The sequence below is a fragment of the Camelus ferus genome, chromosome 11, assembly GCF_009834535.1.
Source record: "Camelus ferus isolate YT-003-E chromosome 11, BCGSAC_Cfer_1.0, whole genome shotgun sequence".
Taxonomy (NCBI): domain Eukaryota; kingdom Metazoa; phylum Chordata; class Mammalia; order Artiodactyla; family Camelidae; genus Camelus; species Camelus ferus.
In genome coordinates this window covers 27,271,869-27,297,649 of record NC_045706.1, presented here as the reverse complement: position 1 = coordinate 27,297,649, position 25,781 = coordinate 27,271,869, and the positions used below count along the sequence as shown (strand labels likewise).

Sequence of the window (25,781 nt, the reverse complement as noted above, 5' to 3'; positions counted from 1 at the left end):
GATTTGTGCGTGTTTTTGTTTTTATTTAGAATGTTTAGTTTTTCTTCATTATATGTGGTCATTTTTCCATGTCAGAATTGGTATTCCACAAGATTTCTGGCTCCTGAAAGTGCTCTGAAATTATTGAAATTCGATTTTCTTGTGAAATATTCTTTTGGTAAGATTGTAGTAAGGAGATATGACTAAAGCCCAGTGGCTACTATTTCCATTTGAGCAAGAGGATGGAAGAAGAATACTGAAACATGTTCTTGATCCCTATTGAAAAATTTGCAAAGACTGGGAATAACGGGCAGTCATGTTGAAGCACTAACACAGTTGAGAAATAGAACTAAAATAAGTACATTATCAGCAAGACTAGAATCTGGATCCTGGTAAGTTCAGACTTATTCCATATGCTTTTTATTTCTATTAGCCCCAGATCTTTCTCTTTTTATTATATAGTAATAGTAATGTTGGTTCCACTTACAAGCACTTGGAAAGTGAAAAATACTAACTCTTGGAATCAGGTAAGAGGAAAACCAGGGAATCCACCTATCTCGTGATGAAAATTTGTCTTCTAATTCATGTTAAGGGAAAGTCACTGATTATGTGAAGTATACTACCGTTTTTAACACTGCCCTTGTTTACAGAGAGAAAACGATTGGAAGCAAAGCAACGGGAAGATATCTGGGAAGGCAGAGACCAGTCTGCAGTTTGAACATCACTCATTGAAAGGGATAATTCCATGAATTCAGAAATATTTCCATAGTCTTCAGATACGAGGATTTTTCCAGAGCTCTGTATACATGCAAATGTGCATGTTAATGAAAGAAAGAGATAAAGTGATCAAGACAAGGGTTGACTGAGTATAGGAAGAAGATAGACTTCTGTCTGTCTTCACTCCTAAATGCAGTTCCTTGGAATTGCCTTACTGTGTTGGGCATGGAAAGGCGCCATCAGCTAGGAAGAAACTTGGAAGATGTGACTTCCAAGAGTCCCCTGGACAGGTCACGTCATGTTAGCACGGGTCACACTTCCAGGATGTTTTAACCAAATACAAAACAGAGGATTCAAACCTGCAATGATGGGAGATTTAGGCCCAGCAAAGGCAAAGTGTTCCTTAGTACCTCACAAGGCTGAGAACAGCAATATTGCCAGGAGCAGGAGTGGGTGGGAAGGGGAGGGAGCAGTTAACACAGAGAGATGGAAGGCTGTCTGCTGAACTTGGTATTCACAGACTCTACACTGCCAGTTCTAGAGCCCCAGAGTTGGTGGACTGCAGCAGATACAGGTGTCTGGACTCCAGGGTTTATACTGAGCTGAGTGCCTGGGGCTGCTCCAGCTGCAAGGCAGCCAGGGGCATGCCAGTCTCGTTCCTCATAGGAAGCCGGTCTTGGGAGCTGTGCACCAGTTCCAGTTTAAGCAGTACTGTCATGTTGTAAGAGGGAGACATTAAAGCCCATTTTATGACATATATCACTCTGCTGTTTGTCAGTTTTGTCATTCCCACAAAGAAATTGGGGAACAGCTCACCCCTATAATGCTCTGCATGGGTTCAGTGGATCCATTGGTTTTATTGAACCCCACTGAGAAGACTGCTGGTCATCTCTGTGCTCCAGAGTATCCTACAAAAATAGTTTCCAGGGATGGTATATGGCAGCTCCTCTCCCCTTCTTGTCATCCTTGCACATCCCCACCCCATCTTCTCGCCTTTTGCTATTTCTGTCAAATCTGACATCCTGCAGAAGGCATCTGGCACACAGCATGTTCTTAATATGATCTTCTCAGCCTGTGCCAGAGGCATTTGGCAAGCAGTACCACACGTCCATTACAGTGAAGAGTGTACAGAATAAAACAAACACCTCTGAGCAGTGAGAGATGTCCTAAAAGGCCCTGACGAGTCAGAGCCGTCAACTCAGATTTTATCCATCTCATATGTGCATTCTCAGTGTTTTGGGAAAGTAGGTCCTTCCTGAGGAAATAGTATGCTAGACCTTAGGATGCTGAGGTAACAAGAAATAGTGTCTCATCGTGCTTTCAACGAGGGCAGTAGCCTCATTTTTGTATGATTTAGAGCCTGTGACAATGATGGATTATTAGCATTGCCTAGAACATGGTGGAGTGAGGCTCTGTCCAGATGTTCCTCATATGACACTGGCCTTGGGTCTTAGTCCTGACCCAGCTGTCCCTGCTGCTTTTCTGGTCTCAGAGCCCTCATACAGTTCCTCAGCATTGTTTTTCCTCACTCTTGGTCTGTCCCTTGTTCGTGTTCAGTACCTCCATTCCAAGTCGGGGGGTTCATCACGTCCCGCTCTTGACCCTCTGCCTGTGCTGCTCTCTCTGACTGTGGTTGTGGCTGCACAACTCGTGCTCTTCACAGGACAGAGGCAGGTTTGTTTGAACAGTATGGCTGCATTTGAAAGGCAGTGCAGGGAACTGTAGCCAGGTTTCACACTGAGCAGTGCACCTCTGAGGTATATCTTCGCTCTGTTTTGATTCTTCAAGGCTGAGAATGGTCTTGGGCAGTAAAAAAAGATGATTGTTCCTGTCATTTGCCTTTGAGGGTGCTCTCCCTTTCTGGTGACAATTTTGGCTTTTAAGAGTGTTGTTAATGGTAACATAGCCCCGTGTTTATTACCCAGTTTTCTTGTAGTACTCATGATTTCAAGAAGTTACTTTTGTTCTCATCCTGTGAGAGATGCTGTGTAATGCTGTGTACTAGGTGGCTAGTAACTTAACACTTTTTTCAGGTAACAGTCAGCCACCTCTAACTTTCAGATTTATCTTGTAAGTAGACCCAGGGAAATAATTTTTTTAATCAGTACTGAACACTGTGGAGTCCTGCTGCTTCTACCATTAGTAGAGAATGTGCTTTTTAAGTTGTATTTTTCCAGTATTGCAATTGATGTATACTGGCTGGAGGTAAGAGGACATGCCCTGGCCCAGCACAGACTACACTGACTTTGTCCAGACGGGAACCAAATCCTTGGCTGTATCTAAACTGTGCCTTCACAAGCTGAGCTAGCTGGAGAGCTAGCTGTAGCTGCCACTGGCTCCTTTCTTAGATATTCGAGGAGACAGCTAATGCACTCTGCTGTGTATATATGTTGCTTCCTGTATGTCGGATATCTGAATCCCAGTATCACCTGGAATTTATAGTAGAAAGATACAATCCCCTTGAATTCCAGTATGCTCCTCATGGAGTGGAAGTCTGTGTGGAATAGAAATAAATAAGGCTTCTGCAAGGGAGACTGAGGTTCCCAGCACTTCAGTCTCTCTCAGACTACAGAACGCCAAGGTGAAAATCTTCTGACATTTTTGGTTCTGTCTGGAATTTGGTGGTTGGTATTCTGTTAACATTACTCATCTAGTTACAGGTCATGCCAGTCACATCTTTCCGTGTCCTTCCCTTTCAACTCAGAGGTATAACAGCACAGCCCTTGTAGAGCTTTTTCCAAGAATTAGAACTGGCTGCGCCTATCAAATGTGTGATGTGGGCAGCCAGACTGAGAACAGAGCCGGTGGCTGGCTGCCTGGCCTGCTTTTTCTGGCCCTCTTGGAAACTGGATCCCGCAAGAAGCTGTGGGTAACCTCCTCGCCTGAATCTAGTCATCAGTCACCACATGCTCCCCCACTAGCTACACATTCTTTCACAGACCATTAGCTGCATGTGCGAGTATAATGTTGTTACTGTTTGGGAGACATTTGCTGAATCCAACAGGAAATCAGTCCTTCCCTTGTTTACCTAAACCGCCATGCCAAAAGAGTATGTGCCCTCTGCCTAATGAGGGAGATGAGGGAGCCCAAAGGAGGGAAGGGAGAGGAGAAGGAGGAAGAAAGCACTTCTTTGTATTCACAGAGGATACCCCAGAACGGGTCCCTTTTTACTCCCTAAGGAAGGGTAGCTCTCATGATGGGGGGAGGGGAGTACTGTTGTAATTCTGCCCCATCCACCACCATTTACTTTGGCCGTTTAGCCTTGGTTATAAAAGTTTACAATCTTTGGACTTTTTCTTCTCTCCTCCTACTTTTTATACCTTAACCTTTCCAATCCATGTTTCACCATGGAGTCTGGGGAGGGAATTGGGAAGCAGGCTGTAAGCTACTATCAGAGAAATGTAGTGGGGCTGTTGTGGGTAGAATGTGTGCCCCGCACATCTTGATCACCAGGTCACCAGGGGTAAAAAGGGGTAGAGTTAGTGTGCTGGGAACTACAAAGAATCAGAGCCAGTCTTGTCTCTCTAGCAGTCCATAGTGAGCAACGTTTATTGGCATCAGGGTGTCAGACCTGTAAGGATCATCTCTCAAGTGTGTCTAAGTGGAGAAAGGATTAAGAATCATGTCCAAGAAGACCGTGGAATTTTGTATCACCTGAGCAAGGGCATTTCACAGCCACATCAAGCAGGGGTGGTGGCCTTTCCTAGGTTTAGTCCTTAACCAAATTAAATGTTCTCCCTTCTGACTTCTCCATGGTCTGCTCTCCCTCACCCTACCAGACCTGTCTTCTTTTTCCTGCAGAGATGAGTGGCTTGTTTGACCCATGTTCTTTCCATTGCAAAATTTTATTCAATGCAACATTCACTCCAGAAACTTGGGAGACCTGACATTTAGGCCAGTCCTGAGAAGCACAGTGATCTTGCCTGCCAGGTTTATGGCAAGTGTTTTTCCCTTTGCAGAGGCTGAGACAGTGGCTGGGGTCCATGTTACCCCAGCAGTCTTTCTGCCTGGCCTTCTCTTGCTGCTCTGCATGAAGGCCCTATCTGGCTACTTCTGTGACTCTAGCCCCTTCTCAAGCACTCAGTGACTGGTGGGTTTGGCCCATCAGGAGATAAGGGGATGCCTGAGGCCTAAGCTTCCAGGGATATCAGACATACCCATACGTGCAGTAGGATAAAGGGAAGGACACTGAAGAACAGACTCTTAGAGAGTATGACAGCTGAGTTCTGAATGGGGACAGATCGAGCAAGGGACTGAATTCACCAGCTTCCCTGCCAGTTGTGACTTGGACACAAGTTGTGTCGCTTTGAGCTCCTAGCAGAGAGCTGACCCCTCCTGTGTATTTTGGTCCTCCTCCAAGACATTCGCAAAGCACCATTTAGATGGGAAACTGGGCCGTAGTCCATCCCTAAGGAACTGATTGCTCCTGAAGCAGGAGCTCTGAGGCAAGACTAGGTCTCCTTATGGAAGAGGAGCTCAGCTAAATAAAACCTGGAAGCCATAGTCCAGAGACCAGGCCCTTAGGGGACAGGCCCAGGGCCATCCTGAGGGAGCAGTGCCATCCTGGTTTGGTGATCTTGCCATCAAAAGGCTTCCTGAGCGTGTTGCTGGTGCCCCTTGGCACCGGCCCCTTTCCCTCTGAGTTAGGGCTCTGTGAAGGGCATGGCTCCAATAAGCTGAGGTATCTGGTGTGTGGGCAGCAGCTAGGAGTGTGCGGTGACGGCTTCAGATGAGGTTGTTCCTGAGACGCTGCTCCTGCTCCAGGGAGAGCTCTGAGTTAGCCCGGTACGAATCCCCTGTGGAGCAAAGGAGGACAGGTAAGAGGCCAACCGGACCAGTCTCATCCTTCCCTGACAACTTCACAAACACACCAGTACATTCTGCCCCAGCCTGGCCTTTACATCAGGCTACTCATGGGCACAAACCACCCATTTTCTAGAAGTAGGTGCTGACAGATGTGTAGCTGCAGGGACATCAGGAAGAATAGGTGTACTGAGTGGGAAGGGTGGTGCTGGTTACTCTCCTTTGCCCCCCCCCCCCCATTCATTCTCCACCCTGCTCTGCTCTCCTGGAGACCTGGCCCCTAGACACTGCCTTGCCCTGACTCCCTCATCTTCTGGCTTCTGGTTGATTTAGGTCCATGGGAAGCAACAGCAGGAGATTAGAGGGTGGGAGGAGAGAGAGGTCGGGGTGTTTCTTCCCGTGTCTGCAGTGATGGTCTCCTGTGACTCTGTCTGGCCAGGCTCTCCCTGCCCCACAGCTCTAGCTGTCACCTGGCTCCAGGACACCCTTTGCCTCTTCCAGCCTAAAGTGATAACATTCCACTCTTGCTTGTCTTGCTCGTCTCAACACCCCTCATCTTAGTCCTACTCACACCTCTGTATAGTCCTTTCATTCAATAACTTCACACTCTCACCTGAGTGTGCCCTCTGTGTTCTGCAAGGACCCTGGCAGGGGTCAGAGCTGCATGCTGCTGCTTCCCTCCTCACTGCCCTGGGCCCCGTGCCGCCGGCCCCCAGCATTGTGGGGGTTCTGCTTCCACACAGGCATCCTTACGTTTCAACTCCTGTTATTTCTCTCCCGTTCCTGTCTCAATAGCAGCAGAATCTACTCAGTCACACAATTTCCAGTCCTTCAACTATTTCTTCTTCCTCTTCTCACTGTCTTCCATCTGTTGTCAGAGTTGTCTTTTGAAAACACAAATCTGATCTTTTTGCCTCCTTGACTGTCAGTGGTTCCCAGAAGGCCACAGGATGAAGTCCATCCTCTTAGAACCATCGTAAACCTCCCTGCAAAGGTCTCTAGTGGGTTTGAGTACATGGCCCTATTTTACAAAAGAGAAGACTTCTGAGCTGGAGATTTCCTCACTTATACTGCTAGAAGGTGGTGGGACTGGCTTTGGTACCCAGTGAAGCCCCTCTGAAGCCAAATCCTATGCTCTTTCTCCTACTCCTCCCTTCTCTGACTTGTGCCTCTCCTTTGAAACCCAGCTCAAATATCACTCCCTCTGGGAAACCTTGGCTAGCTTCCAGTCTGTTGCTTAGGGAGAATGCTGCTTGCTCAGCATTAGTTAATTGTGGTTTGGGGTACTCAGTAGGCTTGGGGTTATCCATTTTCATGTCTGCTTACCCTACTTGACTCGTAGCTCCACATTTTACTCCTATTTGTGTTCCTAGTACCTGGCACGGTGTTCAACACAGAAGGTCTTAATAAATGTTCATTGACTGAATGGACAATCCTGCTCCACCCCATGTATGCAACGTGTGGGTGTGAACACATACACCCCACAGCAAATGCAAGCATTTGAAGCTTGAAGACAGAGGGATTGCGACCTTTCTTTACAGACAAGTGGGGCAACCACTTCCTTATTCTGTCCCCCACTGGATCGTTGCTTCTTTGATACTACCAATCCTGCAAGTGTCCTGTTCCCCACGGTCCCCTTCTTGTAAGCAGTAATCACAGCTGGAAATTGCAGCACAGATCTGGGGGACTTCTACATTTTGAGGCAGTCAGCCTAGGATGTAGGCAACTAAGAAAGACCATATGAAAAGAAGGGGAGAAATAACACTGGGAAAGGGAAATCTGGACATAGCCTAAAGTAACAGGAAAGATTCCAGGACAGATGGGAGATGAGTTTACAATCCACACAGCCTTAAGGACAACGCGGGATATAGAAGAGGTGGTTACTCTTCTACAGAAGGCCATGAGGCTGATGGCAGTTTGCTCCAGAAATCTACCCGCTGTGAAGCTGTCAAAGGAAATTCATCTCTGTCCCATCCCTAGCCTTGTACGCACACACTGAAGTCACACACAGGTGCGTTTAGGGGCTTCCAGCTCTCCAAGCCCACACATGGCTGGTCTCACAGTGGCCCACAGTTACCTGTGTGGCAGTTGTGCAGCCAGACCCGTTGCCCGTCATACTTGCAGCGGCACCGCATCATGTTGTTAGAGAAATCTGACTCTGCCACCTCGTACTTGGGGTTCACAACCACCTGGAGTGAGAGCAGAGGACGGCTGAAAACAGGTGATCTGGCCTCTGGGCTGACTGTGGCTGTGGTAATCCCCTGCATTTCATGTAGCCTTACAAAGCGTGTTCGTATTCTTTGCTTCATTAATCCTTACAATCACCCCAGAAAGTGGGCATTAATGTCCTTATTTTATAGATGGGGACTGAACTGTGACTTGTCCATTGTTCAGTGAATCAGGACTCAAACCTAAGTCCTCTGGATCCTGATTCTTTCCCTAACAGTATAGCTCATTCAACTGCCAGACCTGCCAGAGACCTATTTATGAAGCTCTCTTTCTTCACTGGACCTCAGGGAAAATTTTGGAACATCTGAAAGAAATGGAGCTCCTGTGGGGAATCCCCAAGCCCACTTACCTGGAAGATATAATCCCCAGGGCTCACGTCTGTGATATCCACCCACTGGCAATCGATGTCGTGTCGGTAGGTGTCCCAGCATCCAACGGTCACTCCCTGTTCCCCAAAATTAGCACACGCATAGCGCCTCTGCATTCCTGTAAGGGAGCGTACTGACAGTTATTGAGGCACTGAATAGGTGCTCGGGACCAAGACTCTGCTAGGTCTTTCACATCCTTTATCGTTTAATCCTCACACCATCCTTGCCAGTTGAACGCCATCAGACTAGGGACCTGAGCTTCAGCTAAATATCCTGCCAATTGGTGCTAGAATTCCTGCTAACCAGGAATCCAGCACTGTAGCAAAGCCCCTCTGTGACAGGTTATTTCTTTGGATGCTCTAGTGGAGATTCCTGTTGGCCTAGGAAATGTGGTTGCAAGGTTCCAGCCCTACTCTGTTAATTCACTTGTCCATCCATCCATCCAACCCTCTGAAGAGCCAGTGTTTTACCATGCCATTCCTAAGGGCTGGGGACTGTGGGTTTGCAAATAGGAATCACATTCCATGCCCTCAGAGAACTCAGTAGAAGTGAAACAGTTCTGCAACTATTATCCAAGAAAAAAAGTGTTAAGCATCTTAAAAGTGGTACAAGGTGTGCTGGGAATGCAGAGGAAGTAGAGAAGTTAAGAAATTGATCTGTTTGAATGGCCTCCAAAGCTTACTGTTGCCAGGCCAGTCTCCAGATGCCTGAGGCTGTTGAGCAGGACAGAGGCCATCCTGAACCCAAAGGGGCCAAGGAATATAACAAAGGAGGATAATGCTAACAGGAAACCACATACCTGTGGGGCAATTTGTGTCCTCTAGACAGAAGCTGGCCTTGTGCCCCTCAGCCACCTTGGAGCCATTGAGAGTGAGGAGGTCATAGTGGGTGAAGACCTCAATGCTGTGGTAGTGCCTGTAGAGGGGGCAGAGCTGTCAGCCTGCAGCAACAGGAGACGATCCTCACGGAGGAGCTGGCAGGGAAGACTGAGGCACTGGGCCCCATCATTACCCAGAGAGGAACATTATAATAGGGCAATGCCCTTCTCCCTCCCAAACCCAAGATTAGTGTGACCCATGCCCTACTTTGCTGGTACCCCTGCCAGGCAGCAAGACACAGATGCCCCATCACCTAGGGTCTCACCCCAGGTGAGGAGAGGTAAAAGCTCCAGGAGACTGTGCCCGGTGACAAGGCATGAACCCTGGGGGTAGAAGGAAGGGACACTTCTAGGGACCAGCCTCAGAGCAGAGCTGCTGAGAAGGGATGCTTACTCCGCTCCTTGCCAGCCTGGGTCCAAATTGCTACCATTGTTTCCAATCCAGTTCTAATGACAACTCTGTTCATGCTACAGGGAAAGGTGCTTATTAGCTCAGCAAGGCCAAGTCATGAAGTCACTGCCCGTTCCTCTCAGCTTTCCCCACCCACGCCTGTGTCCTCAAGCAAAAACACCATTTTTCCATTCTGCCTTTGTTGCAGACATCGTCTCTCCTTCTGTCTGGGCTGGAGACTCCTGGTAGGAAAGAATGCTCATTGTCTCCTTTCAACGCCAGTGTCTGTGCTCCTCTTCAGGGGCCTGGCTTTGCTGCTGCAAAACCCAGCAAGCTTTTCCTGCAGAGCCAGCATCCTGGATGGGGTGGCTATTTTGGGTCTCGAGGTTTCTAGGAGTCTCCACTTCACCCGGCTTTTAAAGACGAGGCCTAAGCCCAACAAAGAAATTGTCCAATATCATTTTAACAGACCAGCTCTGCTGGCAGTGACTGCTCTGCTGGACACTGCTGTAGGAAACGGATAGTGGGCATATCCAGGGCAGGCAAGAAAGTGATGGAGAGGGCAGACTGATGCCCCGGGATTCCTCACTGCCTCCTGGAGGCGAGGCCAGTAGGGCAACTAGGAAGGCTCTTTCCCAGAGCGCACACTCCTCCCAGGAAAGTTTGCCTGGGGCCAGGGAAAGACCAGACTGGCTTGGTCCCTGGATCATGCTTTTTGTCTCTCTAGAGCCAAGGCATGAGCAGGCACTAACCTGTGGCACTGGTGCCAAATCCAGCTGTGGCGTCCCGTCTTGGGACGGAAGTCGGCCCGGCCCAGGTTGTGGATCTGTGAGGAGAAGCGCAGAAGGCGCCGGTGTCCGTAGGGCCAGTTCATGTGGTCCGCAGACTGGGACAGGCAGTTCTCTTCGTGGGCACAGTACAGCTGGCTGAGCGGCCGGTCCTCCAGGTAGGCCGTCTCCTGCACCAGCTGGGCGTTCATCACGAGGTCCGGAGCACCTGGGCAGTGGAGGCGCAGAGGCTAGGCAGGCAGCCTTTTCTGCTCCCTGGCACGGGGGACAGGCCGCCCCCGGAATAAGCTCTTGGAGGGTCCCGGAAGAGTATGGTGGTTTAGGAGTCGGGAGATGCGAGTTCTAATAACAAAGGAAAGATCTAGCGCCTTGACCTGGGAGGCAGCTACAGTGTCACGGTGAAGCTTGCTGGCTTTGGAGCCAGGCCACCTGGGTTCCTGTCTTGGCTTAATTTCCGACTACACCATTAACTAGTTCTGTGACTTGCTTAAACTTTTTGTCTATTATTTTCCTCAACTGTAAGATGGAGATAATAATATTAATGTGATAATACCTACAACATGCTTAGATCGGCGTGTGGCCCATGGTCAGCACACAGCTGATGTAAGCTAGTATTTCTTCTGCAGGATACTGCCCAGCCCGTAAGTGCCTTTGTAGCCACGCTCATCTCACCCCTCAGGGAGCTCTGCTGATATCTAACCTGGTTACCTCAGCTCAGTCACTCTTTCTCTGGGCCTCAGCTCCTTCAGTGTCAGGCACAGAGGGGAGAGGGCTGGGAGCGAGAATTGGAAGAGATCGTCTCCGAGCCTGCTCCTGAGTTCTGCCTTTCTTTTCCATTCTGCTGCCGTTCCTAAGCCTGTGCTTCCTCCAAGGTTCCTGTTCTACCCTGACTGCTGTCATGGTGTTCACACCAGACTGTTCATCCTGTGCATCCTCCTTTGAGGCATTGTGGACATTCTGGTGCTTCTCTGTGCATGAAAGTCTAATGTGCTGGAGGCTGTGTCTCCCTTGGCTGCTCAGTGCCTCTCCCTTTCCCTTCTGTCACGGGGCTCTTACCCTCCTCGGAAGCCCCTGCCTCCTCTACCAGCTGCTGTCCCTTCACATGTGTCAGTCTAGAAATGTGGAGATCCACAGCATTAACCATGTGAAATCAAGAGAGAAAAGTTGCCTATTCTCAATGCTTATTCGTGCAAAAGCAGGGTTATAGTTGAGATCTGGGGCAGAGCCATCCTGTGGGTGAACCCGTGCGCCGACGATGCTGAGATGGGAACACGGGTTTACTGCAGTGGACAGGCACCGAGGGTGGGACTGAGGGTGTGGCTGGTTTGCTGTCTGATGTCTGTACTGTCACTAAATGTTACTGAAACTCCTTTGGTATATTTTGGAAAGAGCCAGGGTATGCCAAACCCTAGAGTTCTGACAAACCCTAGAGTTCCTGAGGGAAAGGTGTGCTTTTTCAGAGAGAATGAGAAGAGAGTAAAGACAAGAAAGAAGTGAGGAAAGTCACAGAGGAGAAATGGGGACGGCCATGGAGGTGGCAGGTCAGCTGTCTGTGCTCAGCCACTTTGAAGCATCAAATGCATTCAGGAGAGCTGCCACTCCAGGCAGTAGAACAGAGGGGAACAAGGTTCCCAGGAGAGGAGAGGGTGGGGAGCAGGCCCCCAGTGTGCTGGGAGTCTTGGTGCCGGGAAGGCCCTCTCTGAAGCCCCATCACCCTGCAGGCTGGTGTTCTTCCAGTGTGCGCTAGACAGAGAGGTGGCCCTAAAGCTCGCTGACAGAGGTTCAAGATGTCTTGGCTTTGAAGCTTCGCTAGGAAGAAGATCAAGTAACCACTCCAGCTGGTGGCAACCTGCAGCCTTTGGAATGGATATAGTTATCTGGGCCCAGACCTGGTTGGCAGATGTCAAGCAGATGCTGCTACCCCAAGAACCTGGGGGCGTGGGGCAGACCGATGCCTCAAAATGGTCTTGTCCTAAAGCCTTTTGGTTAAATCCCACAGCCCACTGTAGGCCCACGTTTCCTCACATTTCCATACCCTCTACAACAGCTTTTAAACTCTTTTCCTAGTATACACCACAGTAAGAAATGTATTTTATGTTGTGACCTAGTACACATGTACATAATTCCAGGAGAAAAATACTACCCTTACTAAATATAACACATTCTGTTGTTTTTCTGTCCCGTTTCGGTTTAATTTATTGGTCATGACATGAAAGTTGAAAAACACTGTTGTGTATCCTTACGTTTTCACGTATTTTCTGTTTTAATTCTCATAGTAACTCCATGAGATGGGCAGGGCAGGGTCTGTATCCCATGTGGCAGGTGCCTTGGCCACACACAGCTGGTAAATGGCAGAGCTGATGCTCCACATCCAGCCCTCCTTCCACACCCCAACCCTGCCTGCGGTGGAGCTGGGACCAGCACTCGGGCCCTCCCTGAGATCAGGAGGTGCAGGCTTGCCAAATTGGGGAGCCCAGGCCTGCCTGTCCCACTGGCCCCTCCTGTTACTCACTGTCTGTGCAGGAGACTCCAGCTGAAAAGCGCCCGGTGCCATGGGAGCAGTGCACTGGCCCATGCCTTTGACACTGCTGCAGGGCCATCTCTGTGCCTGAGCAGCGCACCCCGCTCATCACCACTTCTCCAGCCCCTGGCGTCCCCTGCCAGTACCAGGTGTCCTAAGAAAACAGCCAGTGTCACCCAGTTAGGCCTGAGATGTGCTCTTGGAGTCATTTCCACAAACTCCCATCTGAGGCATGGACCCTGTCCGACCATCCCCACCGGGCGGGCTGTGCCCAGCCTTGGTCTGAAAATCTTTAGTTCCTCTTTGGACCCCTCTGGTATTAGAAATTTCTTCCATGTATTGAGACAAATATCCACCACTGGCCCTGCTCCCACCCCTCTCCCCGACTGCAGGCCTCAGCTATTTGAAGAGGGTAGCCCTGTTCCCTTCCTGCCCACTCAGGCCTGTCCCATTTCCCCAGCTGTTCTTTATACAGCCCCAGATGGTCGAGCCCAGTTCTCCAGGGCAAGATGTGCCTGCATTGCCCGGCAGGCAGCACGAGTGAAGGTGAAGAGGTTTCTCCATCACAGCAATGCCCCAAGCCTCTTGATTTTGTCTCCCTGATATCTTTTGAATCTATCCACTTGTTTCCCCCATGACTGCCACTAGCTCAGTCCAAGCCAGCATCACTTCTCAGCTGGGCTACTGCTACAGTGTGTTTCCCTGCATTCACGTGAATCTCCACCCCAATGGTTTGTCACACAGCAAGGAAGAAGCCTTTTACAAATCTGCGCTGCAGGCTTTGAATGGTCTTGCCCTTGCCTCCTCCCCAACCCTCGCACGTCACACCACTCGCTCTTGCCTCCACCCAGTCAAGCTGCCTCTGGCCACAAGGTCTTTGCGTGGGCTGTTCACTCCTCCTCCACCTCGTCTGGCTAACTTCTATTCATCTTCCCTAGCAGACACAATTATGTGCCTGTTGTGTGAACATTTTATGAATGACTGCCTCCCTCACTTGACTGTACGGGATGACTGACTGCTCTGTGAGGCAGGACGCCTGTCTTGTTCACAGTATCCCCAGCACCCAGTTTCACCCAATAATTAATTGTTGAATGAATGAATGGAGGGTGAGCAGCTTTAGCACAGGAAGTTTTGGAGCACAATAGGGACCTACCTTGATGGCATGGTTGGCAAAACCCAGGCCAAGCTGTCGGCAGGCCACCATGGCTTCATTGAGGCCCCAATGGTCGCTGCACACAGCCCCCCAGCGTTGGACCCCGTTCACCTCCACCTGCACCTCCACCACACCTTCCTCAGGGCTGCGCCCGCCAGCCAAGCGCACCTGCAATGGTCAGGGTGTGTGAGGAGCAGGGCCACCTCAGGAGGGGAGAGCTTGGGGCTGCCAGCCTGGAGACCTGCCCAGGCCAGCTGCCGCGTGGCCCTGGACCTAAGGACATTTTATCAGATAGTCCCTAATGTCCCTGCCCACTTGAGGAATCTGACTTAAAGCGCCTGCACCTGGGCTCCTGCTCTGGTCCTTGCCTTCCTGCTACTTGAAATCCTACCATTAATGATGACCTGACAACTGCCAAGGGCTTCATATCTATATTGTCCCACTCACAATGACCCTATGAGACAGAAAACCCCATTTTACAGAAGAGAACCAAGATCAGAGACTCGTTCACAGTCCACATTAGCGTGACACTTGAACTCTGACCATCCCACGAAGCCTCTCAGTGCCACTCCCCAGCAGGATACCTGTGGCCCTCTGCCCTAGGCACCTTCTCTTGACTTCACAGGGACCTGAGAGGGTGTGGTGGGAGACCCATCCCCCCGAGGAGTCTGCATTGATATTCTGATATCTTGAGGCCAGAGCCTGGCCCTGAGGGAAAGTAGGCCAAGCCAGGGGAGACTCAGAGGAGAGGGCGTTCCAGGCAGGCTCCAAGGGCAGAAGGACTAGCTGCCTCCCGTGACCCCTCCCCACTGGCTCCATGTTGTGTCCTGGGGCTATGTCAGGGCTTCCCAGCACCGACCGGAGGCCAGGCCCAGACCCGAGCTCACCTGATTCTGGAAGCCCATGTTAGGGATGTTGCATCTCACTGCAGCATCGTTCTCATGTTGGCAGCCATTCTGGGACCCTTCCAGGGATGGGCACTCACTGAGGGTCTGCTCATATCCCCTGCAGCGCACCTCACTCAGGTGGATGGGCCCCAGCGCTGCAGAAGGGAAGGGACAAGGTCTGTGGGGGACTCCATCTCTGCAGCCCCACACCTGTGGCCTCTCCTCCACAGAAGGGGAGCACTTCTGGGCCCTGGCACCCTAGGGCCACCAAAGGGTGGACCAGTGGCCCATCCAGGCTCCCACCCCAACCCACCCCACCCCAGGCCTTCTTACTCACCTTGGCCCAGCTGGGCCCCAAAGAGGGCCTCCCGAGCAGAGCCAAAGCCGAGCTGACGGCACACGACGCTGGCGGAGATGAGGTTCCACCCGTGGTCACAGACCGTGCCCCACTGGCGGTTCATGAGCACCTCCACCCGGCCCTCGCCCACCTGGGCCCCGGAGCGGAGCCGAACCTTCATCTCCTGCTGGGAGAAACCCCGGCTTCAGGGAGGGCGGAGGAGGAGGCAGGGTAGGGGCTGCGCCACCACGGGAGCCCCTTCAGGCCAGGCAGAGCCAGAGACCTGAGTCCAGCCCCACCTCTGACTTCTGTGGCTGTTACCTTAAATAAGTCATTTTTCTCAACCCCCTTTTCTTCAGTGACAAAGAACCACCACACAAATACCAGCAAAAACAACTCCTAGCTCTCACAAAAGAGCCTTAGGAGCTGGGTCCCTGGGCGTCACAGCCTGCCCCCTGATCACGAGGCAAGCCCCTCCTCTCGCCCAGCTGCGGCTGTCCTTCGGGTTAAACTAGAGCAACGCCTCCCAGACAGATCTGCGAAGTGATTTTGGAGAGCTGCAGGGATGTGGTATTAATTAAACGCACTGTGGGGAGGTTGTTTCCGCTTTAATCCTCTCCCACCCCTTCCTAGTTCATCGAGGAGACCATCTCACACGGTGCTGCCGTGTCTGCAAGGCCTCTCCGGCACCTCTTCACTGCTTTTCGGAGCAAAGGGCCAGGCTCAGGTTCGATACCTTCGGCCCTCAGTGGGATGCAGCTACAAGGTAGTTACTGTTTTTACGGTTACCTTCTATTCATGGCCAGTGATGTTAGCTTTCCACTTACGGTAGGGTTATAAATGGTCCTTTTAAAATAAATCCCAAGGTTCTACCATTCTGTTATTTGCTCTCCTCCTGGTGGAAATCGATGCCGCCTTGATAGGGGTGGTTCGCCCCTTCTCCCCTTCCTGTCCTGGAGAGGCCCTCCCCATCAGGCAGGGTCCAGCGAGAGGGGGCTGTGCCTCCAGGCCTGCGTGTGAGCCTCTAGGGACTCACCTCTGCCCGGGACTCCTTGTGCCCGGGCTTCGCCTTCGGAGGGCGGAAGCGGGGCCCTGCCACACAGCTGACCACAGTGTGCATGCCACCTGGGCAGGCCGGCCGCAGCTTGCCCTGTGCTGGTGCCACCTGCACTTGGCAGTTGGCCATGTGGGGCTCTGTTCCCAGGCAGTTGACCCGGTGGATCCAGAAGGAATTCTTCTTCGTCAGGCTCTTCAGCCTGGAAGACAGGGGAGACTGAGGGTGAGGAAGGGGTTGAGGGACGGGCTCAGGACTCCAGGAGGCCTAGGCATGGGGGCGGGGAGGGGGGATTGGCGGGGAAGGGAGAGGAAAAAGGCCCTTGGTGCCACACCCCTTTCCATCCTCCCCCGAGGGTGCTGCTCCTCACCTCGACTTAGGATCCTCCATCTTCGAATTCCAGACTTTCCTGGGGGAGAGCAAACAGGCAGGGAGTGGAGTGTGTGCAGAAGTCCTACCCCCATTACCCTGGCTCCTCATGGTTGTTGCTGAGCTTGCACCAGACTTCACGGTTTGTAAACTCATCCACGAACCTTATTTCAATGCTTCACCACAGCCCTGAGGGGGTGGCCAGCCCACAGGTAATGACGGTCTCTATTTTACAGGGAGGGAAAGCAGGGCCTAGCAAGGTCCCCCGACTAACCCCAAAGTGAGGTATCTCTGCACTGGGCTGCCCCTGGGGCAGGCAGCTCCAAGCACACCCTTTCTCCAGTCCAGACAAAGGGCAGCCTTTAGGAAGCAACCCAAGGGAAGGGGCCCAGGGGAAAGGCCCTCTTGGGGACAGGTGAAAGGCCTTTCTGGTAGGGACTGCCCACCCAGAGACACTGAGGCTATAATCAGGGCTGCCCTCCTCATGGGTGGTAGGCGCGTCAGCCAGGCGCAGATGTGCAATTACCAGTAGGGAGTCAGAGGCCCATATCCCAGTCATCCGCAAGGATAGAGCCACGTGGCTGGTCTTGGAGACCAGGGTCATCTAAGTCGGAGACACAGGACAGAGCAACTAAGTCTGACTGGGGATGGGCAAGGGTGGAAGACTTAAGACAGACTGTGGGAGATCCATCCCTTGATGAGAAACGTAAATAGTTTGCCCTGACAGAGCTGGTGGGGTGGTGACTGAGCATCGTTTACAGGCTGATGCAATCTCGTGACAGTGGTGTCACGTTTTTGACAGAATATTTTTGTCTCCTCTCCCAAGTGCCACGCCACCCTACGCCTGACTTACACGCAGCTCAGTCAAAGCCTGGCTTGGATCAGAGTTGAGGAAATTCACTAGGACAAAGTTGAGATAATTCCCTGCAGATTAGATGACTGAGGCCCAGATGCCTCACCGAGGCCCCACAGCTCGCTATCGGCAGAGCTCAGAGGCCAGGACTCAGGTCGTCTGCACTTGTGGGCAGCGCCGTATCTTTACTAGTTAAGTCTAAATTTTAAATCAGGGACACAATTTTACATTTATTTACATTTCCTTTTGGGAGGATTCTGTGCTATACTCAATTCTTTTTATCTGATTGGCAAGTACAATGTTTATTTTCTGACTGTTTCTAGGAATTCCCCGGGGTCTGGAAGTTTATCTGCAATCTTGTCTTAATTATTCCAAAGGATCCCTAACCCAGGAAGTCCAGACACATTCCTCACTTGGGCCTGCTTCCCTCCCAATCCCAACACCCAATGAGTGTCCTCCCATAGACACCCACTCCTGCCAGCCTCATTGGACCCTGCAAGGTCCCACACGTGTCACACACATGCACACAGCCACTGCCCCACAGCCCTGCACGCCCACTCCCCGTGGCCCTCCGCCCAGCTGTCCTCCTACCTGTAGTAGTGGCTGTCGACAGGCGCCTCGCTGGGGAAGCCCAGCATCCCACACACCACCCTGCTGTTGTTCCTGGTCCAGCCCTGGTCACACACCTGCCGCCAGTGGCCCTCGTACTTCACCTCCACTGCTCCCTCAGTTACCGGGCTACGCCGCTTGGCACTGGCAAGGATGGGCTTGAGCCGCACCTCCTCCAGCCGCCGGCCCTGCGGGATGAGTGGTCACCATGAGCCCCAGGATTCCTGCCCCTGCCGAGGCTGCTGCAGGTCTTCACATGGGAAAGCTGGGGTTCACTGCACAGGCCAGGAAACGGAGGCCCAGAGATGGGGAGGCATTCACCAAAGGCCACACAGTGAGTGCAGGCAGAAGCTCGGTTTGTTTAGGGTCCTTTTCTCAACCCCAGGGAGAAGCAGGCAGATCTGTGCCCTCCCTGGGATCAGGATGGGAGCCCTTGGAGTCTGGGAAGCTTCCACTGGGTACCGGGGGACCTTCTTCCTGCCACCCTGGGGAGAGCTGGCGATTGGGCACAGGCCAGCTGCTTGAGACTGACAGCGGGATCCTTTGGCCCACGAGACTCCCCCACCCAACCCTAGCCCTGGATGACTTAGATCAGTGTGGAGCCCCCACATTCAGTGGGCCAGGGCCAACTGTCCTCAGACTGAGGCTGCTTGGCAGCAAAGGGTAAGAGCCAGAGACCTGCCCTGCCTGCTCCTGTTGTTTGGTTTGGGCTGTTTTTAGCTCGGGGTTGTTTGTGCCAGGAAGAGGCAGCAATTGTGGCCAGGCCTTGTGGGTAAGGCAACCCCCTACCCCCTACTGCCTCTCTCATGGGTAGCAGCTTCAGTGATTCCCGGCAGGCCCAGCCTCTGATTCTCTGTCCGCCCTGCCTCAAGCTGTGGGCCTCTATCCATGCACCTGCTCCAGGCCACAAGCAAGCACTGGGTGCCAGGGATGCTTGTTAGCCCTCAGTCTGCTCCCTTCCCCTCCCTCCTCCTCCACGCTCATCACCTGGAGGCCCTCTGTCCCCTGACCCAACCCTCAGCTCAGGCCAGGGCCTGAACAGCCTCCTCACCTGGGGCCCGAGGGCATTGGAGACCCTCTCAGAAAGATAGCCACGCTGGCGCTGGGGTTGGCACACCACCCCAACGTCCTCCGAGTGGCTGCAGTCACTGACGCCCCAGCCATTAGACCCGCACTGGTCCAGGGAGCTCTCTGTGCCCGCACAGCGCACATTGTCCAGCCAGATGGGTCCTGTGGGGGATGGGATGGGGGGATGCTCAGGGACAAGCACAGAGAGGCAAGTCACGGGCTCTACCTCCTGGATAGGACCCAACAGTTATCAACTTTCTTCTTCCAATGGCTGAATACAAAATGGGGGTGGGGGAGAGGAGTTGGTTCTCCTGGGATCTTGGTATCTACAACCCTGCCTACTGCCTCCTCTTGGTATCAGGTCCTATAGAATCTGCTTTTGGAAAATGCCATGTAGGTCCAGTATTTAGATCTATGTGTTCACGCATTCATCCATCTAGCCATTCACTCAACAGCGTTTGCTGAGCACCTACTGTGTGTTGATTGCTATGTTCAGGGAATTTGAGTTGAGTGGCCGTAATGGCGGTGATGGTGGTGGCCTCACTGCCAGTGAGAATGGGAGGGTTGGACAGGGTCATCTGCAGCAGGAGCACTCAGGAAACATCTCACAGAAGAGGTCATTTGAGTTGGGTATTAAAGGACAGGTGGGAGTCTGACACATTCTGTTGGAGCCTCAGGGAGCCCAGCCCTGGGGAGGAGCCCACTACCATCTCCTTGTCATCCTGCCGGGTGGCACCTGTCACTCACCCTCCCCTGGGCCATACTTGGCGCTGTGGGCCCAGGTCAAGGCAGCCTCAAAGCCCAGCTGGCGGCAGGCCACCGTGGCCTCCTGAAGCGCGAAGTCATCATCACACACGGTGCCCCACTGGCCCTGGTGCAGCACCTCCAGGCGGCCCTCCTCCGGCTTGCTCCCTGGGCCCACCAGCCGTAGCTTCATGGTGCCCAGTGACTGCGGCCTGCTGGGAGGGGCCTGGCCCAGCAGCAGGAGCAGCAGGAGCAGCAGGAAGCTGGCTGGTAGGGACCACATTATGGTGACTTCGGGGGCAGCTGAGGTCAAGGCACCTGGGGAATGAGTAAACATGACAGTGATCACCAGCTCTACCCTGACCTCAGGCCTCTTCTGCTGCCAGAGACAAAGGATAGCACAGGTCCTTCCGTGTGTGTGTGTGTGTGTGTGTGTGTGTGTGTGTGTGTGTGTGTGTGTGTGTGTATGGTGGCACAGACTGAGTCTGGGCTCTGAGGTTAGTCGATCTGGTTCAAACCCACCATTCATTGGCCATGTGACCTTGAGGAAGTTGAAGCTTAGCCTTCCTGAGTCTCAGTCTCCTCATCTGCAAAGTGGGGACAGTAATCCTTATCTCCCAGTGTTGTGAGTGCTGAATAAAACGCTGTAAGTAAGTGCTTATCACAAGCCTACCACGTGGGAAGTGCTCAATTAACAGCTTTTCATGCAGTCTTATATGTAGAGGGGCTGGCCTTCCCTTTGAGTCATGGGGAGCCCCCAGGGGCTAGATGTCTGAGCTGGAGGAGATATTAATGATATCTGGTTCAATCTCCTCAATCTAGAAGTAAGGAATTAGGACCTAGAGAGCTTAAGAGACTTGCCCAAGCCACACAGCAGGTTCTAGATCTATGTCCATCTGCATGCATGATTCAAACATTGCTTCAACAAATGTTTTTGGAATACTTGCTTCAGGCCAATTATATTAGGCCAGGTGCTGGGACACAGAAATGAACACTACTCCCTGCTCTCAGGAAGCTCAGGGAAAACTTTCAAAGAAGGGACACTTAACCTGAGCCTTAGGTGAATGAGTTCTCCTGGGTGGGAAAGGAGGACTTCCCAGTAGAGAGAACAGGATGAGGAAAAGAGGAAAGAGGGAAGGAGGGAAGTATGTGCAAGAGCAGGAAATGCCCTCTCTTAACCTTGTACTGCAGTACTGGGGGCTTGGAGGGGACAGAGGTGGAGGGACAGGCTGGGACCAGATGGTCAAGGGCCATGTGCACCATGCAGAGGGTTTGCCCTTCATCCTGTAGGAAGTGAGGGGCACGGGAGGGTTTTAGGAAGTGACCATACACAGGGGAGGGCTCCCATCTCCAGGAGGCTGTCATCAGATTTAGGTCCTTACAGCAGATGAGCTGGGGGCTGGTCCTCCCCCTCATTCATTAGCAGCCTTGGTCCTGAGAGCAGGGTTGGGAAGAGCACAGAGGACAGTCATTGCCGGTTAGAGCTGTCAGAGTGGCCATAGCCATCAGTACAGAAGCTCCTCCACGGCCAGCTCTACTGCTGATGGGGAGCTGAGCCCGGCCCGGAAGAGCGGGTGGAGAAAGTTTGGGTCCTTGGCTCCCTGTTCAATGCTTGAGTCTTAAAAGGACTCATTCTAGGGAGACCCCTGCTTCCATGGCCACTGCTATTCTTGGGGGATCCCATAGCTGGTCAGTCTCAGTAGGGAGGGTCTTACAAGACCCCCTGCCACTCCATTCCCCATAGGCTGGTTTCTAGTTTGGAATTAGTCCTTATTTCTTCCCGCACCCAGGCCTATGCCCTTTAGCCACCAATCCTCCTGCTTTGGCGAGCCCGGGACTAGGGGAGTAGGCTCCTAGGAGTGCACCGAGATGGGCTCAGGAACGGAGCTCCATGGGAGCGGGGACTTTGTGTTGTGCCCCTGGTGCCCAGGAAAGTGCCAGGCATGTAGCTGGGTGGACATGAGGTGGCAAAACACAGTGCCTAAGCCTGCAGACTGGGAGTCAGGCTGCCTGAGTTCATGGCTCAGCTCCACCAGTTGGTTTCTGGGTGGTCTTAGGCAAGTGATTTAGTTTCTCAATGCAATAGTTACCCCTCTGTAAAATGGGGGTGGGATTCTTGTAAAGATTAAATGAATGAATACATGTTAAGCCCTTAGAAGAGCAAGCTCTCAGTTGACAGCTATTATTAACAGCAACTGAAACAGCTACTAGAGAACCATTGGTCCAGGGTGGTCCCAGCCCCTCTGGATAAGAAGGAATGGAGGCTGCATCCTAACTCAACAGCAAGTCCCTAGTACTGATACCCTTCTTTGCAACACTTCCTTCCCAGACTTAAGCACTGTTTTCCTCATGTCACTACCCAGTCGGGAGCCTGTGGGGGCTCCCTGCGGCTGTCACCACTTGCAGAGTGCTCTCTGCTTCTTGGGAGTTCCCCAGTCCCTCCCTCCTCCACGCACCCCTAAGGAGGAGGTGGACAGCTAGGGACTGAGCCAAACCGAAGTCACTGTGGGTAGGACCTTCCCCAGATGACCGGAGAGGATGGTAGGACTGGCCTCAGGGCCCTCCAACTGTTAGGACCCAGTGGTCATATTGGGTCTGGTCTGATGACCTAGTTCCCCGTCCCCAGGAGTCTGGGTGCTCCTCACTCTGCCACCAAATTATGTGACTCAAGTCAGGTGCTTTCCTCTCTCTGAGATGCAAGTGCAACATCTCTAAAATGATAGGGTGGCACTGGGAGTCCCCCATCTGTGACATGTTTTGATGAGCCAGGGGTGGGCTGAGCAAGTCTGTTGAGTGGCTGACGTCCCCAGAGTACTGTGGAGGTCTTATTAAAAGCTGTGGACAGTCCTGGGCCAGTAGGCTCCCTCCCTTCCAAGGGGCCGAGTCCTGTATAGGGAGAGCCCCTCTTCCCTGCCTTCCTGCCCACTGCAGGCCCCTCCACAGCTTCCGCTCCCATCAAATTTGTCTTCTTACATTCCCCAAACATTTCCTTCAATTCCCAGCCTCCAAGCCTTTGCTCTCATTCTTCCTTCTACTTGGAGTACCCTTTCCCTCTGTCTCAGACTATCACATTCCCACACACCTTTCCACACCTAGCTCAAATGCTATGCCCTCCACGAAGTCCCCCACCCAGACCACCCCCCCTTCCTAGCACTTGATGTCTTTACTTTCTGTGTCCACAATCCAGTGGAGTGTCTCCCCATAAATGTTCCCCCAGTGCTGAACACAGAGAAGAGAACCAGGCTGAGAAGCCTCCCTTAGAGAAGAAAATAGCCTCAAAAGCAGCAGTTCTTTTCCCAAATGAAGGAGAAAGGGACAGGGTAACGGGAAGGAAGGTTGAGGAGGAGGAGAGGTTAATAGTACATTTTAAAATATTTGTTGAATACTTATCTCCACTTTACAGATAAGAAGATGAAGTCCAGAGAAGATAAGTAACTTGCGCAGCCAGGATTCACACCCAGGCAGAGGGAGTTGGACGTGGGAGGAGGAGGGGAAGAAGGAAGGGAAGCAGGGAGATGAATGAAATTCCACCCTGTTGCTGGTTGATTTATGACCCAGCCATGGTGTGAGGGCACTGGGGTGGGTGCCAGAGCTGAGTGCAACCAACTGACAGATTCAGGATCCTTCCAGCTTGAAGTAGACCGGCACCTGATCCAGGTGCTGCCAGGGGACTCTGGCACCTGGCCTGATCTGGTCCTGCTAGGGAGGCTGGAAATGCCCAAGGGTATTCAGGAGAGAGCTGGGGGTGCTGTCCTGGTGGGCACCAGCCTCAGGAATCCCTCGAAGCCTCTTCTCTCTGGGTTTTTGGGGAGGAAGTGGGGCTTCCCCTCTTAGCCCTGATATCCTGCCTGGGACCACTGATTGGGGTGACCTGAAACAGTGCCAGCCAGCAGCTGGGCCCTGAGCTCCACCTGTCCAGGCAGAAGACATGTAGAGGTTGGAGCCCTCTGGCCGTCCTCCATCCTCTGTCCCCCAATACCTCCCACCCCAGCATAATCAGTTCTGGTCTGATTCCTTGGAGTGCCTGACTCCACCCTGCCTCTTTGTCCCCCAAGTCACAGGAATGACATCTGATCCCACCTGCTGTTTCCCTTCTCCGCCCTCACCGCCCCTTCTCCCCCCACCCTCCGTGAGACGGCAAGAGAAACAGCTACACGCAACATGTTCACAAACAAGACACGCAGGCACCCCGAGGCCGAGACGCACCACCCTGAGCTGGCCTTAGGCCAAGCTCCCCAAGTTGGTCACTTTCATTAGAAGCAGATTGGTGCGCGACTAGGGGCTGGTCTAACTATTCTTGGGACCCCCATTCCTCCCATACCCAGCCTTCAGGAACCCTCAGAAACTTGCAGACCCTCAGAGAGACAGACGTCGGACTGACAGGACAGCAAAAGACAGACCTGGCCAGGGGCCAGGCAGGAGCTCACCAGCTGGAGCGCGACGGTGCGGGGCTGGGGCCGGGACTGGGCGGCGGAGCGGCGCTAACGGGCCTCCTGGGGCGCCCTGGGGCCTTTTTATCCGCCTGCGGCCCGCTGGCGCCCCCCCACCCCACCCCGCCCGCCGCGGAGGAGGCCCGCAGGCCCCGCCCCCGGGCGGACCTGGACTCGGCGGGCGCCCCGCCCGCCGGCTCCTCCGACGGCCGAGCGCCCCCACCCCACCCCCGACGCGGGCCAGGAGGCCCCCGGGGCCCACCCGCAGCCCTTCGGCCCGGGAAGTCCTGGGGTCGCTCAGTCGCGGGACTCCAGGGGGCAGCTGTTTTCCGTGGAGGGAACTGGCGCGCTGCAGCAGGAGGGACTGTGGGAGGATCGGAGTTCCCGGGAAAGGCTCAGCGCCAGCGGGCTGCGTTTGCCCAGAGTGCAGCTGTGGCCTCGTGAATTCCCGTTGCGGCGCAGTTTCCTTCTCTGCAAAACCGGGTGATCCACCTATCCCCAGAATTGACCCGGGGATTACATTCAGTGAGTCTCGAAGGTTCTCAGCGCCCTTCACGTGGGAGAGCCTCATTGACTTAGGGTCCGGATCCCATCAGCTTGGTTACTTAGGTCAACACAGACTCCCTTCTGCGGGGACGACGGCGGGCAGGGGCGGGCAGGGGGCCCAGAGGGCTTTGTTCAAATGAGGTTAGGATGGTGTGCTGTCTATAGAGTAACAGGCAGCCCTCTCCATTGCCCCTGTCCCTCGAAGTTTCTTGAGTACTGCGGGGGCGTGAGGCCTCTTTTCTGCCCATTGTACAGTTGGGAACACTGAGCCCCAAGATACATGACTGACTTGCTCTCCAACACAATAAACCATAACTGAGAACTTAAATCCTCCACTATAACCCCTTACAAAGTTGGATGGGGCAGTTCTGGTCCTTGACAGGCTAGTGGCGGGAGGGTGTAGAGGGTGGTGTGGGGGAAGACTGTGGAATAAGACAAAAGTAGGAGAGGCTGAGAGAGGGGAGCCACATCAGCTTCGTTGGGCACCCAGGCCTGGAGCCCAACCCCTTTCCGCTAAATTCTTTCCCCTAGTCCTGGTTCCTCCCAGTGACTCAGTGTCCCCGTCTGTACAATGGGAAGATATTCAGCCTCCCAGCTTCCTCCCTAGGCCCAGATAAGTACAGCCTGACCCCACCCTTCCCCCACCTTGCCTGAGTGTCGTTCCAAAGGCTCATTCATTCAGCAAACCTTTACTGATTTTCTCCGACTTGCTAGACAGGGGGCCAGGGTGCTAGACATTGCAGCAGAGTGGATGGGAGGGGCCTACCCGTCTGGTGGGGGAGGCAGACATGTAAACAAACACTACAGGGCAGAATGTGATAAGGGGTAGGATGGCAAGGTGGACCTTTTTTATTCCTGGGTGACAGCCAGGTCACACTGACCGGGCCACTGGAGGACTACTGTTCACCCCTGGCCGCCCATGTCCCAGATGTCCCCCCAGTGCCCCTGCCCCACCCCAGCTGGGCCCAAAGCATTCCCTGTGATGAATCAACAGGAAAGAATGCTCCCAGTCTTGGGTCAGTGGCAGCAGCAGTAGCGGCCCAGCCCCTCCCCCGGGG

The 25,781-nt window shown here is 53.0% G+C and overlaps 2 protein-coding genes across 14 annotated transcripts in view; one reads left to right on the top strand and one right to left on the bottom strand.

Moving 5' to 3' along the window:
* R3HCC1L (R3H domain and coiled-coil containing 1 like) overlaps window positions 1-1,458 on the top strand; it is an 80,044-nt gene extending 78,586 nt beyond the window's left edge. For all 9 annotated transcript variants that reach the window (XM_032491136.1, XM_014559644.2, XM_006185081.3 and 6 more), the window contains one exon: window positions 630-1,458. In XM_032491136.1, the coding sequence (XP_032347027.1) occupies window positions 630-697 (68 nt within the window). In that variant the 3' untranslated portion in view covers window positions 698-1,458. The remainder of the gene's footprint in view (window positions 1-629) is intronic.
* Window positions 1,459-4,212: 2,754 nt separating this feature from the next.
* Window positions 4,213-24,557, bottom strand: LOXL4 (lysyl oxidase like 4). Of its 5 annotated transcripts, none has more exons than XM_032491142.1 (15): window positions 24,148-24,557; window positions 19,751-20,065; window positions 18,987-19,165; window positions 17,918-18,123; window positions 16,475-16,513; window positions 16,087-16,306; window positions 15,051-15,237; window positions 14,714-14,868; window positions 13,827-13,994; window positions 12,665-12,827; window positions 10,117-10,360; window positions 8,896-9,011; window positions 8,078-8,214; window positions 7,577-7,688; window positions 4,213-5,492 (listed from the first exon to the last, which is right to left on the bottom strand). In XM_032491142.1, the coding sequence occupies exons 2-15, from the start codon at window positions 20,028-20,030 to the stop codon at window positions 5,422-5,424; spliced, it is 2,277 nt and encodes a 758-aa protein (XP_032347033.1). In that variant the 5' UTR covers window positions 20,031-20,065; window positions 24,148-24,557; the 3' UTR covers window positions 4,213-5,421. The 5 variants fall into 5 exon arrangements, with proteins under 5 accessions (XP_032347033.1, XP_032347032.1, XP_032347034.1 ...); XM_032491141.1 differs by having other exon boundaries at window positions 24,175-24,557; XM_032491143.1 differs by having other exon boundaries at window positions 15,051-15,234; window positions 24,175-24,329.
* Window positions 24,558-25,781: the final 1,224 nt, after the last annotated feature.